The sequence below is a fragment of the Ammospiza nelsoni genome, chromosome 7, assembly GCF_027579445.1.
Source record: "Ammospiza nelsoni isolate bAmmNel1 chromosome 7, bAmmNel1.pri, whole genome shotgun sequence".
Taxonomy (NCBI): Eukaryota; Metazoa; Chordata; class Aves; order Passeriformes; family Passerellidae; genus Ammospiza; species Ammospiza nelsoni.
In genome coordinates, this window is record NC_080639.1 from 7,154,162 (window position 1) to 7,169,485 (window position 15,324).

A 15,324-nucleotide genomic window follows, 5' to 3' on the forward strand; every position below is an offset into this window, starting at 1 on the left:
CTGTGTTTGATAAACACAGGCCTGGCTGGCTCATAGTAAATAAACACACAGCAATGACAAAATATTGTGAGTGTGTCCTATTTTAGAAACTGTGATTGTCAAAATACAGCAAGTTTTCTTTGATCTCTTTCCATAAACTTCACAGCAACAAATCCTTAAATGTCTATCATTAGTTAAGTTCCAAACTGATAATCAACAACTGGAAGACATTTAAAGCATACATGCAGCTGCAGTAAGTAAATTCTATGTACATTATCTTTTAACAGTTGATCTGCCACCCAAGGTTAGAGAACACAGAAGCATTTACCAAACATGGTTTAACAGATTTACTATTTTCACATTAATTTGATAAAGAATTTCTCTATTTGTAACTCACACAATCAAATTCAATACAGAGATGAGCAATATTAGATAGTGCAAAGCATGTACAAGTTTTAAAGTGAAAAAGCACATTGTTAATGAAATTGTTTCCTCCATAAGGTAAAGTTTTCTTCTGGTTTCTTTGGGTTTTTTCTCCATTGGTATTACTGGAGACACTACATAAAAATTTGAGATGACAATGTAAAATAATCTAATTATTCTCATTGCTATCACCCCTATCATTCTGCAGAAACTTCCCAAACAGGCAGGCACTTGCATGCAGGGAACATGCAAACCCAACACCTACCTCCACTTCCCACCTTTGGAAAGAAATATAAGCAGGTAAAACAAACATCTGAAGGGCCCTTGTGTTTCAAATTGAAACAGGGAAACAAGAGTACATCACCTGCCAAAATGCCTGCCTCTAGCCTAACAATTACCTAAAAAAAGGCTTCAAAGCCAAACTCAGCAATACAGAGCCACTCAAAGGCAAAATATAATTTACTTCTGCAACTAAATTCACTATATGAAGAGGAAACAATTTTATTTCCATATTTCTGTACTACACAATGTTTCTCCTCATGTACTAAAGCATTCTTTATTTCCACAGGCATAAATAACCCTGACTCCATAGGCAAGGGTACCTGTAAAGTACAAACACTTCTTCCCACTTTGCAGACGTGTTTTTTTACTGATCTGCTGGTTAGGACACATCTCAAATAAAGTTACGCAGCTTTCATCTTCTTCAATCAGTCTGGTCACCAGGATTTTCTAATAAGTAAGGCATGATTTTTCCAAGGATTTCTTCCCATTGACAATTGTTTGAAATGGCATGGAAGAGAGCAGGCACAAAGAAAACCAGAAAGAGTCCTATCCTAACAAAACCCATCCAGAATTACAGTTTCATAGTCTCTCCTTAAAGACAGCTCCTTCTCAAGTATCCTGCCAGACATTTGAATCAACAACTATGTTCCAACTGCAACTGTCAGCATCAGATGCTTTATAAGAAAATGTAAACCTCCCAGATGGTGCTGAAAGGGTAGTAAGAAAAATAGTTACACAGCCATTTGATACTTACATTGTTGTTGCGTGTTTCTACTGCTGGAAACTTCCTGACTATGAATTTGACAGCAGATTCCAGGTTTTTGTCAATAAGATAGGATGGTTTGGCTTTGGGGTCACCACATGCCTATAAAAAAATACAATACAAAATGAAGTAGAAACACAATCATCCCTGTAAAGCTAAGTGATAGTTGCAAATCTGAAGACAAACTAGAAAGATTCCTCTTTTCGTTTGTTTGCTTTTAGTGAGCAGGTGATAAAATGAAAGGCAAAGTGCAGGGACTGTCACAGCTGAAATATGCAATGGGAAACAGTACAGAGATGCTCTTCTACTGAAAAAGATGCATGGAAGTATCAAAGCAGTTAGTGCAGAACAGCAGTGAGGGAAAAAACTCAGTCCTAAAAGAAGGAGAAAAAAAAAATGTTTCCTTTTAATGCTATTCCTGGTTTGAGGTAGTATTGTATTCATCTGGAGTTAACAAACTGTTAGAGAACTCGATCATGTCATCATCTGTGGAGGACAGTGCTGGGCACATGAAATGATTAAACTATCCTTTGTGAAACAAAACTAAACACCCCACCACCAATCTGCATTGAATTTTTTTCCCACTTGTAACTCTAAGACAGCTTTCCATCCCACAATCAAACCACCAATATTTGCCTAACACAGTCTATTTCCTTAAACTGAAGTTTTACTCGTGTTCTTTATTCCCACAGCAGCATAGGCTGAGCTTTAAAAGCAGCAATCTAAAAGTTCCACTAAATTTTGATGCCAAGTCAGAGCCAAGTGTTAGGTCTGTTCAATAACTTACGTAGACGGATCAGCACAGCTTCTCTGGACAGACACCTGGGGAAGCACCTCCTGTTTGTTGCCAGCTACAGTGCATGCTGCCAGACACTGCTCTGCTACTCTGACTAGGGAGCCATGCCACACCATTTCATTGGGACTAACACACTACAAGCAGCGTTACTTACATGACAAAATATGCGCTCAAATCGTGTTTCTCTCAAATATTCATCTAGTTTTGTTTTCCTCAGAGGGGTTTGCAAAGGAGTTTCACGTCTCATGCAAAACTAAATTACATGCTAGGCGTTTCTACACAACAGAGTGAACTCAAATGACAACTCATTTAAAAAACTTTTCCACATTGATTTCTATGACCGAGTTGTGGACTGTAGAGACAGAAGTCATGGAGTATGAGACCGATTCTGAAAGCGGGCAAGCGGGCAAAGGGAAGGTGAAAAGCTTTGCAAACCTTCCAAACTTGTCCTTGCTGGGAAAGCAGTGTAATAAAAAGAGAGAAAAATTACATATAAACAAATTACTCTTAAATTCTAAAGTATTACATTTATGTGAACTAATAGACTATTACCTACAACCAAGAGAACATGACAACCATCTGTTACTCTAGTCAGCACACTTTCTACTGGATGTTGATTATTCTAATACTCACAAACAACTTTACACTTATTAGAATTTAACTATTGTGCAAAGCACTGTGAATATACTGAGATATGTAACTACTAATAGTACTTCCAAACTAAGTTCAGGTGGAGAGGGAAAAAAGTTAACAAACATCACATGCAACTACAGGGGAAAAAGGAGAGAAACTCAGTGAAGTTTTACATACCTGAAAAAGAAACGGTAGCCAAGAAAAAAAAACAAACAAAAGAGTCATTATTGAAAGTTTCTAAAACACCTACCAGTAGTAGTACATGACCATCATGATGTATACTCATGTACTATTCTGATATCAAAATGCTCATATTTGCTAAATTTCCCACAAACGTACTAAACTTTGTTACAGCATCATATCTATAATATAACAGGAATTGATAATGAAAATCAATTCAGCAACATCCACAGTATGTTAGATATTAAATTGTTGCTTCAATCTCCTTAGAGCAGCAAACCACACATGTCAAAAAAAGAGCTGTTCTGTACACACCTTAAAGTCTATGCAATTCAAAAGTACAAGCTATATACTGTAAAAAGGCATTAAATATTCAACAGAGAGCTTCAAATTTACGAAATTTCAATTAACTATGTGTCACGGGTGTCAGAACCTTTGTCAAATTATTTCAATTTGTTGTTCTTGCCACAAAACATGTAACTTGCTCTACTAGAAGGATTACTAAGAAAACAAGTTAACTGACTTATATTCATGCCCTGTGTACTTTTACTGCCCTGTTAAATTCCAGCATGGTTGCTGTTATATAGGAGACAAGAAATCTGCCACTGTTGACTTCATAAATTTTTCAGTCTGAGTTCAAACACTCCTTCCACAAACACTCCTTATTTTTGCTACAAACAGATGTCTTCCCTACTATAAATCAGCTCTTCAAAATGTTTACTAAAACTTATGTTCTACCCCAGCCCTTACACACACACTCAGAAGGAAACAGAGATCTGAAAACATCAACATGCACATCCTCCTGTGCCTTCAGGAACTCAGCCCCCAGAAAAGAGAAGTGTTCTCCTCAGTCTAACTGGCAATCCTCTCAATATCTGGGAATGGGCTCCTCCTTTGCTTCCCCCATCATTAGTTAGCTGGCATCATACTTGAAGCAACTCTAACTCTTCCTACTAATGAACTACACCAGACTGATTAATAAATAAGAACATTCCTGCAAGATATTAGAGGCATCCCTCATGCACACCACAATTCCAGCTTCTAGAAAACTGCACCAGCCTACCTAGGCTGAATTGAAAGAGGACAAGAGATGTCACTGAATGAGTGGGTCAATGCTTTTTCTTCTCTCTCCCATGCTCCACAGCAGCTCAGCTCCAAGAACTGGTATTTACAGATCTTAGAACCAGCTGTTGTTGCATCAACAGTTTTCATCCATAATTACCTGCACTCAGCATCACAGGTAAAACAGTGTCCATAAGTTAAACCTCTCCCAAAATGGTGAAGGGACTTCAAACTCCCCATAGTTTACTCTATAAAGCATAAAAGAATTAATATGCAAACTCCAATCCTAGCACTTTTGCACAAACATCAAAGTGTGGTAAGACACATAAACAGAATTTTGCTGTAAAAAGATCAAAGATATTGAGGGCAACAGCCTTAGAATGTAGATAAGAAATGTAGTTTTTTCTTTTAATAGTTGTATTAGTCAATACAAAATCCTTTGTGAGTACTGTAATGGGTAGGAACATTGTGGTAGAACATACAAAGGCCATTTCCCAAATACAGCTCTCCAGTATTCACACAGAATTCCAAGCACCAGCCAAAACCAAGTTTTTCTTATCAGGAAAATCCCACAACACAGAATTACTACAATTTTGAGCATTAAAAAGAACTTCACCAATTAGAAATGTTCTTACTAGTGCAGCATTCACAGAATACAATTCTGAAGCTATGAGATTCCAGCTGCTTCAGCCCCAAAATATTATACCCAAAGAATCTCCCAGCAGTCAACTCTGAATTCCTTTGTATATTACTGAACAGCTGATAAGCAGCTATTCTGAAAAAGATCATGCTAAGTTATGGTTAGAAACTAATCTACATAATTCTTAAAAAAAAAATTAATGGATTCAGATGCTGGAATTCTTCAAGTTACACAGCATTTCTTTCCACAGATCTTTAGAATGGTACCCTGCTATGATAAGCTCTCTACTAAGTAAAGGCATTCTGTGCAACTACCAAAAAGAATAACATGATTTCTGTACCTGAGAAATTCACTATTTACAATACTGATTTGCTATCATCTGCACAGCTATCAAGCTTCAGAGAGATCTGACTACCTGCACTGTTTGCACATGTTCAGGCCATATGTTTGGAATTAAAGCAGCATTTTCCTACCTGTCCTACTGAGGTAAATAATTATATTATTATTACACAAAATTCAGATTCTCTTCCTCACTTGACGCTATTAGGTTCTCCTATACTAATTTCACTTTGAAAATTAAGAATACTACATATATCTATACTTTCTGTGTTGTACTCATTCAGAAGCAGCCAACTACAAAAATCTGCTTAAGGCCTACATCTAAGATAAGTGGCCTCTAAACAGGAAAACAGAAACCACTTCAGCTGCCTTTGGCCCAGAATACACCAACACTAATATACAGCAAAGAGACCTCTTGCCCCAATACTGTTACAGCTCTCACTGCAAAAATCTAAGTTTAACATTTGACTTCCTACTTGAGGGCAGAGGATGTTGAAGGAGAAGATAAGAACCATCAATCAACAAAATGACTATATCCATGCAGCTGAAGTGGCAAGAATAAAAGGAAGTTTATGTCCAGGTACAATCAGTGTCAGTAGTCAGTGTCCCAAACTTGCATTTAAAACCTCTGAACCTCACTCATGCCACTCATTCACACCAACCTGTTATGTGCCCTTGAATAAGAATACTGGGAAGTATCACCTGAATTACATGGCTTAGGATGGTAAAAAAATAAAGCCTAAATATTTATTGTATTATGAAAACACCTATTATTTATTTCCTTTTGTTGTTGCTAAACCAAACTACTCTAAATTAGCAGCAGGGCTGTCTCCTAATAAAAGAGAAACAGGGCCACTTGAATTGAAAATTTTGTATTTTCATCCCCAAACTTCCTACACCAGCAGATTATCATAAACCATACTTTGCAGCAATTTAATGTATTTATTACTTCAAGAGATTTGCTGTTAATGCAGAGTTGAGATAAAACACTGCTAAGCACAGCTCCACTTGACTGTGACAACATACACTGAAATAATCTCAGTCAACAAATCACCTTTAAATTCCATTTACAGATGAATCTGCACAACAAAACTGTGAATTTAACAAGGAAACTGATGGAATTTCAATGACTGTAAAACCTATGCCATTCCCCAAGTTAGTAACTTGGATTAGTAAACAGAAATTCAGGATGCCTCAGACCAAAAACCAGGAAAAGCTCCTGTATGTCCCATTTACAGTTTATTACAGCACTTTCTTTTGAAAGGCCAGAAAGGCAGCACAGTAAAACTGTTCTTGCCTTGGAAAAGCTGCTGGCATTAAAGGCTTCATGCTAAGACATATCTTTAAGTTTGCATGCCTGATTTCCAGCTGTGCAGCCTGTAAATTATACTAAATATAACATTAAAAAAATATTTTCACCATTAATTATATTTCTGTAGGATAAAACCTATAACATACTCCTTGTTTCTGCCATGCATTTAAAATAATTAATATTATGAACCCGCAATCTCTAATTCTGAAAAAGCAAAACTACTGAGAAGGAAAGAGAGGGGAATAAACAATTCAGAGCTGCTTTGAATAGTGGTTCACACCACATTTGCTTTAATATCTCTCATTAAGCCCACCACAACTCCTTGCCTGTATTTTAGGTTGTGGAAGCCTAAATTGATTATTAAACAGGCTGGTCCCAGCTAAGTTTTGTGAATAAAGCCTTGTCCCTTGTAAAGTCTATCTAACAAGATGCAAGAATTAGCTGGGAACACATTGACAAATTATTATAGCTTAATACTTTTGATGGCTAAAATTTAACTGTCCCACACCAGCATGCTAGAGTGACTTTGTACTAAGTAAATTACATTTCTTATGCTTGCAGTTACCTTGATGAAAGGTAAACCTGCCTCTTGATACACATTATGCTTACAGTTTCAACCAAGATATGGAAGCAGAAGAAAATCTCCATGTAACTACTTTATGAAGAGTCTCTAAAGGCCTTGGACATATCCAAAATATAGCACAAAATTATTAGAAATTTAGCAGCTGTTGCACTTTCTATTTACTAGGGTTCCTAATTGGAAATATAATGTACCTTCATATCAATTCAAAATTACAACTGAAGGTGTTACAGTCAGCCCAGTGTTTCCTAGATCTAAGCAAGACACCTTCCCTGTGTTTACTCATTATTTGGTGTGTGTTGAACCCCAAGTACACACCTTACTTTAAATCCTAGAGTATCACTACTCAGAAATTCAATTAAGTGAAATGTAAATTCATGTGAAATGAGAAGAAAAGGCCAGAAAGGACCACAAGAAATTGCCTACCTACCTCTCCTGTTCCAAGGCAAGATCAACTGAATCTGTGTTGCTCCTGGGATATGTCTGCCACATCTTTACTTACAGGTCTCAAAAAGGCTACATTCAAAGACATTCTCACAGTCTTTTCAAATATTCAATTCAGTTTTCCAATATTTAATTCAATCCATCACTTCTTGATCTCTGGTGGTCACACTGGATGGCATAAACTATTCCCCATCTCTCTACTGCGGTCCTAATTTTTTATAAATTTGTATTACTTATAGGCTGACTTGAAAGAACATTCCCTTTTTTTTAACGGGTGCAATTTTCTGCACCACTTGTCCTTATTATTTTGCCCTGAACTTTCTCCATTTTGTCCACATCTTCCTTGAAAAGAGTGGTCAATCAGGTATGTTTTCAATGAATCTCAATGAAGGAGATGTAGAGGAAAAAAATTACTTACTTTTCCTTCAGATTATCTTGCTCACATTTACATAAACTCATGTCATTCCTGATTTTTTGCAGCAAAACTTACCTGGCTTTTCTTTGTCCTGGGATGTCCCTAACCTTTCCCAGCTATTTTCTTCAGACTTTAAATCTCATTACTTCTCATTTTGTCCTTTAAATTCCACTAAGCACAAAATAGCTCACAACCATACTTGCTCAGCCACTTCCAAGCCTGTTAGACCATACCTACAATTTCCAAGCTCAAGCTGAATTTCAATTAGATTCTGTAGCTTGTCCCAGTTTCCTACATATAAATTTATTAAGCACACTGTAGGCATCATCTAGGTTGTTGAATCAAAGAGTGACTGGAAGCAGAGGTAACACACACCCCAACAAGACCCTGCTGATCCCCATCTGACATTGAGATTTTCACAGCCATTCCCTAATATGGTGATGCATCTGCTTTCATCATCACAGCTTCATCCAGACTGCACTTCCTCAGATTGTTCATGAGAACAATCAGATGAGGTCACATCAGCAGCCCTGTTAAAGTCAACATGTAAATTACCTTCTAAACTGTCCATACTAGAGTGACCCATCACGTTGTGAATGAATGAAATATACTGGGTTTGACACTGTCTGTACAGGGATAAATTCACATTGTCCTCTTGTGTTTGCAGCACCTCTTTAAGGCCTTGGTTCTATTAATCAAATGTGGGGCAGGTGAAATGCAAAGGGAAAAAAAAGTAAGAGAAGTTGCACTGCCACAAAACTTTTCCTCAATGTAGTCCATAAAATAGCATCTTAATAAAAAGAAGCAAGGCAATGGGAAATCCCTATCTATTCTGAACCTCAAATGGGAACTGTTATTACTTTTTAGGTCTATCTCCTCTGCACACAACTTTAAAAATCCCTTGGAACTAAAACTGGATTTGGTTTTGTGTTAACACAAAATGAACAGCGATTACAGGGGGCAAGGTAACTTGTATTTGTAAGCCAAGAAACAAGAGAATTCTGGGCATCTACTCTTGATGCAAAAGGGAAAACCCACTCTGTATATTTTTGGGACATTTTTATTTTATTATAAAGTCTGTTTCTTTACAAATTTAATTGCTTTTCTGAGTAAAAAATAATAGTATGATATGGTATCACCAGTTAAGTGTTTGTTTCTTGAGCAAAAGATTTTTTTTTAATTGCCAGCACTGTGAGTTTGTTTGGGGCTTACTCCTCTGCTTATCAATAAGACAGTATCATAAGCCATTTCTCCAAGATCACAGACACAAACATTCACTGCCATTTTAACCTTTAAAGAACTGCTGACATCTGTGGAGGCAATACTGCCCCACCCGGGGACACTTCCCAGTGACCTGAAGACACTACCTGACATTATCTGTTCAACACCAACCTTACAATTCAGAACTAAATTATTGGTAAGCTTTTCCTCTCAGCTCAAAGGTCTGCACTCCAGCACAGAGCTCTGTGTCCAAAGGGTGATCTAATCCTACATCCTTCCAAACTTCAGAGCTCTGCAGATTGGAAACTTCCCCATGGTCTTCCTAAAATCATCTAAAATCTCTTCCACTATTTCCTGAAGAACTACTCAAGTGCCTGAACAAAACTGTGCACTTTATCCACTGGTTCTACCAATAAAACAATCAACTAGCTTTTACAACTTTTAAATTCAAGTACTAACATCTTCAAAATAGGTAAAAATCCAGTATTTCCACTACTACACCTTTAAAGAAAACAAAGTCAGCTAAAGCCTCTGCAAACAGTTAAGTCCCTCATCTATGACTTCAGTTTGATGATGCAGTTCACATCTAAGAGTTGGTTTAAGATCCTCATTTTTCAGATACTACGTAACCAAGTTTGAAAACTCAAAAGAATTTGTTTTGTTAATAACATTTAAAAAACATCTTGTGAACAAACGTAAAACTTACACTGTGAAGAACAGCAGAACACTGCTAGGAAAGTAATTCATGCTAAATAACAGACTCATGTTTGATTAACATATAGTCTAAATAATTCAAAACCTTAACTACTATCCCTAGCAGTTCTGTTTACTTTAGTACTACTTATACACTCACCAAAATCACACCCCCTTGACTGGCTGTGCCTAAATCTCTGCTTCAGGTATTTCAAGATCAAATCTCTTACTGTAAACACATCCTGGTATCCAAGGGTTTTATAAACAAACAAAAGGCCCACAAAAAAGATTATTCTCTGCTGCCACCACTCTCAAACAAAACAGTCAACAGTAATGGCAGCATTTGCACAAAGCTTACCAACACAAGACTGGACAGTAATAATGAAATCCAAGCTTCACCTGAGCCAGGATGGCATGAAAAAACCCTGCTGTCTTTGATTTACACAGGTGTGGTTGTAGGCAAGTAATGACCAAAGTTACACAGTAGACAATAACCTAGACAACTCTGGATAAATTATTTTAAAAAAGAAGGAACAAACCAAGAGAGAAAGCACAAGTGAAAGAGTTCCAAATTCATTACTTATACCGGTCCCAATGCAGCAAGCAAAGAGCCATCCTTCAAAATAACAACAGCAACAAAAAATCCACCTCCTTGCAGGGTGCAAATCTAAGTTCTGTCTCATCAGCTGCTATTACCTTAGTAACTTCCCTTTTCCTAATTTCCAGGTCACTTTCAGAGGCAAAAAAACCATACAGTCAGACAGTCTGTTTTAAAAACAACAAACTTTTAACTGTTTCAAAAGACAACAGGGGCACAGAAGGTCAGTAAACAGGAAACTATGAACAATTATCAGCTATAAGCAAACAGCAACAAAACTGAACTTTGTATAGGAAGATGAGACAAAGAATCATTGTTACTAACTGCTTTTAACAACTTCTGAAATTCTTTGGAAAGTAAAATTTTCCTGCTTTGTTTCTAACAGTTGAAAAAGCTCTTAATCCTTGAAAATCTGTACTCTCCAGACAGCATCTACAACAATCTCGACTGCTGCTGCACACATTTCAATCTCTCACTTCCTCTTATTAAAAAAAGTCTAAACCATTTCCTTTAACCGCAAACCCACATATTGTGTGGTTTTCAGTTTCAATATCATCTTCAACAGAGCTCTGACAGAATCTTAAACAGCATTTTGGAATTGACAGCTTAAAGAGAGGAAAAAAATAAATAAACAAAACCAAAGCGTTCCAAGCAGTGAGCGATGCTGCAGCTGGGCTGAAGAGAGACTCACAATAAAATACAATAATCAGTCCCAAGACTTCTGGGCTCACCCTCTGAGTTGGCCAGTTCCCCCTGTCAAGCAGTACTGACTGCAGCTGAAGGAAATTACTATTTGAATTCACAAATCACTACATGAATACACAAGAGTTGTGCCTGGGACATCTCCACATTTGCAAAACTACGCATGACACAATAATCAAGCCACTTAATGATGCCTGCTCTCCCTCTGCATGCAAGACCTAGCAATTTTGGACTCAGCTCTTGGCATTTCAGGAAAAAGTGGTGTCACCCCCAGTGCTGCTGCTCCCCTACAGAGAGCCTGTCCATCTGCATCACTTCCGAAACAGGAGAGCAGCAGAGCTACCACCATATGGGCCAACAGGACTCTGCCATGCACACACGCCAAGCAGAAACATGGCTGTAGGCACTGGAGCATTTAACAGGGGTAAATGTCCCTGCATCAGAACACTGGCAATGAAAACACAGCCCAGACTCACAGTGGCTAAGGCAGAGCTACCAAGGAGAGGTTTCGTTTCTCCAGTCCTGTTTCCTGCCCTGCAACGCAGGGCTGCACTCAGGAGAAATTCCCTTTGCTCGTTTTTCACCTGGGATATTTATCTCAAAGCTCAACAAGGACACACACAAACAACTTCCTCATTTTGTTGGTTTTCCCCATAAATTGTGGATTTCTGTTTGTTAGAAGTATAATTATATTTAACTGAAGGGATTTTCCAATGTACAAAACTACAGACTAAAAGGAACCTCTCAGAAAGACAGGAATTTGCAATCATCAAGTTAGAATGCCTTATTTATGTCTGTGAAGATTTGTAGAAACATAAAAGTGAATATCAAATAATGAAATGGCTTTGGATGAACACTGGCTTTTAAATACTTTAACCACTTGGTTTGTTGGGCTTTTTTCCCTGAAAAAACACCTTAATTAAAATCAACATCGCACTTGATAGTCATTACTTCTTCTGGTAGTTCTTACTTCTTCCCATACGAGAAAAAAACGTTGACAAAACTCATCCTTTACCTCAGATCAGTCAGGCAGGGTCACCCTGACAGAAACATGGGTGCAGAAGTCAGAGGACCAAGTAAGCACCTGGAACTCTCAAACTCCCTTTGCCATTGCAGCTGAACCCAGAATGGGAACGGCACTGAAATTTTAATGGACTGAACCCACAAAGGTGTACTCGCTGCTCAAAGGTAGTAACTAGCATTTTCTTTGAAATAAGAAAAACCTCTCAAATAATTGTGTTCAAGGCAAAGTAATAAAATCCTGAGTAGTATTCATTACTGAAAGTGGGTCGAGGGGCCATACACTTTCAGACGGTCTATTACTCATGAGGAAAATGAAGCTGGGAAGGACACAAGCACCCAGCGCAAGGGTCGGAACTAGATGATCTTCAAGGTCCCCTTCCAACCCAAATAATTTTACGATTCTGCGGCCATGAACTACATTCCTTCCTACAGCAAAGCACAACGATTACCTCCAGAAAGAAATTAAGCGAGCACCGGAGAAATTAACAAGAGGCGTGACCCACCCTTCTCCCAACACCCAGACCCGGAGTTTCCTGCACGGCCCAGCCACCTCACCAGGCCAACACCGACCCACTGCCCTGGGCAGCCGGGGAGCTGCCCCAAGCACCCGCTCCATCTCACGTCGAGAGCTGCTAAGCAACCGCGCACTCGAACTTATCGAAATTAAACTTACTAATTTTACCCCGAGCCCCTTTTTGCCTCCGGTAGCGACAGGTTTTGGCGTGGGAAAAGCCCCGCGGCGCTGCCCACTCGCGGCTCGTGTGAGTCACGCACGGCAGCGGAGCGGCAGCGGCTCCGGGGGCTGCGCCGGGCCCAGGCCCCGCTCCTGCGGCCGCCGCCGGGATCGGCCCGGCCTCCTCCATTCCTCCATCCTTCTCTCCCGGGATCGATGCGCCGGCCGCACCGAAGCCCCGGGCCCCCATTCCCGGGCCGGGCGGCTCCCGCCCAGCCTCCCGGGCCCCGCCGCTAGGCCGCGGCGCAGCCGGCACAGCCGCAAGCCCGGCGGAGCGCCGGCCCGAGCGGCGCTGAGGATCTCGCCGGGGCGGCTCCCCATCCACCCCCCCTCTCGGCCGGGGCCCCCCGCACCTTCTTGATGTTGTAGAGCCGGGTGAGCATGCCGACGCCGCGGTCGTTGAGGATGGTGAGCTTCTCGGCCAGCTTCTGCTGGCTGGGCTGCAGAACGGACCGCGACATCCTGGCGCTCCGGTGGCCGCCCCGCCGCTGTGAGCCCCGCGGCCGCCGGCCTGGCCCGGCGCGGCGCTCCCTGTCCGCCCGGCCCGGCGCTCGGTGCCTCCGCGGGGCGTGGGCACGGGTCACGTGGCGCGGCGCTCGGGCGCCCCCGGCGGGCGGGCGGCGGCAGCGCGGGGCTCTGCCCGGTCCCGGGGTCCCTGAGGGGGCTCGGGCACAGCACCGAGGTGGGCGGCGGAACGGCGAAGAATGCCCGTTCTTCTGCAAGGTTTACACCTTAAATAAATACTACACCTTAAATAAAAATAAAATTATGGATACCGCATCCATGGAGGTGTTGGCTTGATGGAGCTTTGAGCAAGCTGGTCTGGTGGAAGCTGTCGCTGTCCCTGCTGGGGAGATGGAACAGAATGGTCTTTATAGCCCCTTCCAAACCAAACCATTCTGTGAGGCTATGAAAGCCCCATTTTTTTTACTTCATCACCTTCACTTTTATATTTAATCGACTCCATTTTTTTACTTAAACAACAAAAGTCCTGCATGTTGGCTGCAATATCTCCCTGCAGCACTAAAGCTTGGGAGCAGAGTGGCTGGAAATGGGCTCAATGGAAAACAGCTGGTCAGTAAAAGCTGAACCTGAGCCAGTTTGTGATAAACCTGAGCTTGTGATGAACCTAAGCCTAGGGCAACAAGAAGGCCAATGGCACCTGGCCCGTATCAGAAATTGTGTGGCCAGCAGAACCAGGGAATCCCTTTGTACTTGGTACTGGTGAGGCCACATCTCAAGTGCTGTGTCCAGTCCTGAGCCCTTCAGCTCAGGAGAGATATTGAGGGGCTGAAACTTCCCAGGGAAGCTGGCGAAGCTTCTTGCTCATATTCCTATGAGGAGCAGCTGAGAGAGCTGCTCTGGAGAAGAAGAGACTCCATGGGGGATCTCAACACCCTCTAGAAATCCCTGACAAAAGGGTGGAGTGAGGTGGGAGCCAGTCTCTTCTGCCATGCCAGTGAGAGGATGAGAGGAAATGACCTTTAGCTGAGACAGGGGATAGACAGATTAAATATCAGAAAACTTTTTTCACTGTTCAGGTGGTCAGGCATTGCAATAGGCTGCTCAGGGAGGTGGTGGAGTCACCACACCTGGAGATATTTAAGAGGCATCTGGATCTGGCACAGGATGATGTGGTTTAGGAGTTACAGTGGCAGTGCTGGACTGGTCACATTAAAGGTCTATTCCAACCTTGATGAGTCTATGATTTTGTTTAACTTAACCAACTGAAATTAAGAGCTAGGGCCCAGCAGAACACTGCATGGATTAAAGCAGTGTCACAGTGGCACACTGTCACTGCTGGTGCCCCTTGTTTTCTGAGGGCACTTCCACCAGCACATCACAACCACCCTGGGAAGTGAGAAGAACCCAGGGATACCCATGAAGGTGCTGCCTGCAGCCCCTCTGTCCCACTCAGGGCTCACACCATCCCCCTAAGCTGTTGTTCCAGACCACTGTACAGCAAATTCTGAGCAACACCATATCACCAGCTAGATGAGTCACATCACTGCTGGGTTTTTGTTCTCTTGAAGCACAGGAATTAAAAGGACATATTTCTAAGGAATGGTGAGATTTCTGTGCTACAAATGTCAACAACAGACCTCCAGGAGACCATCCCCTTGTTGTGATGCCTTAGGAAGATGATTTCAGCACTGAGAGGCCAGTACAGCCAGCTGGGATGCAGGGATCCCCAGACTAGGGAATGAGAGACAGGCTTAAGAATTAACCTTTTAATCTAATTTTTTTTTATAGTGGCACAACCATCTGTGCCTTTTTTTGCATATAAATACAAGTATTTAATTTTCAGTTCACATTTTTGCATTAGAAATCAGAATTAGACTGTCTTTCAGAGATTTTAAACTAATCTATTTTAGAAAGCATAGAAATGAATGTGAGAAGCTAGAATGTAGTTAAATTGTTTCTGACTGACCTCTCCACTTCAGCAATTACAAGACAATTTATGATTCAGAATAAAACTAGGAAGCAAGAACCTAGAGTTCCAATC

General features: G+C 40.8%; 1 protein-coding gene across 4 annotated transcripts in view; it reads right to left on the reverse strand.

Moving 5' to 3' along the window:
• Positions 1–13,376, reverse strand: part of NCKAP1 (NCK associated protein 1) — a 53,608-nt gene extending 40,232 nt beyond the window's left edge. For 2 of the 4 annotated variants that reach the window (XM_059475570.1, XM_059475569.1), the window contains exons 1-3: positions 13,172–13,369; positions 2,679–2,696; positions 1,439–1,549 (exon numbers count right to left, since the gene is read on the reverse strand). In XM_059475570.1, coding sequence (XP_059331553.1) covers positions 1,439–1,549; positions 2,679–2,696; positions 13,172–13,279 — 237 coding nt within the window. In that variant the 5' untranslated portion in view covers positions 13,280–13,369. Of the gene's footprint in view, positions 1–1,438; positions 1,550–2,678; positions 2,697–13,171 lie in introns of all 4 variants that reach the window. The other 2 variants (XM_059475572.1, XM_059475571.1) reach the window with 1 other exon arrangement.
• Between the last annotated feature and the right edge of the window lie 1,948 nt (positions 13,377–15,324).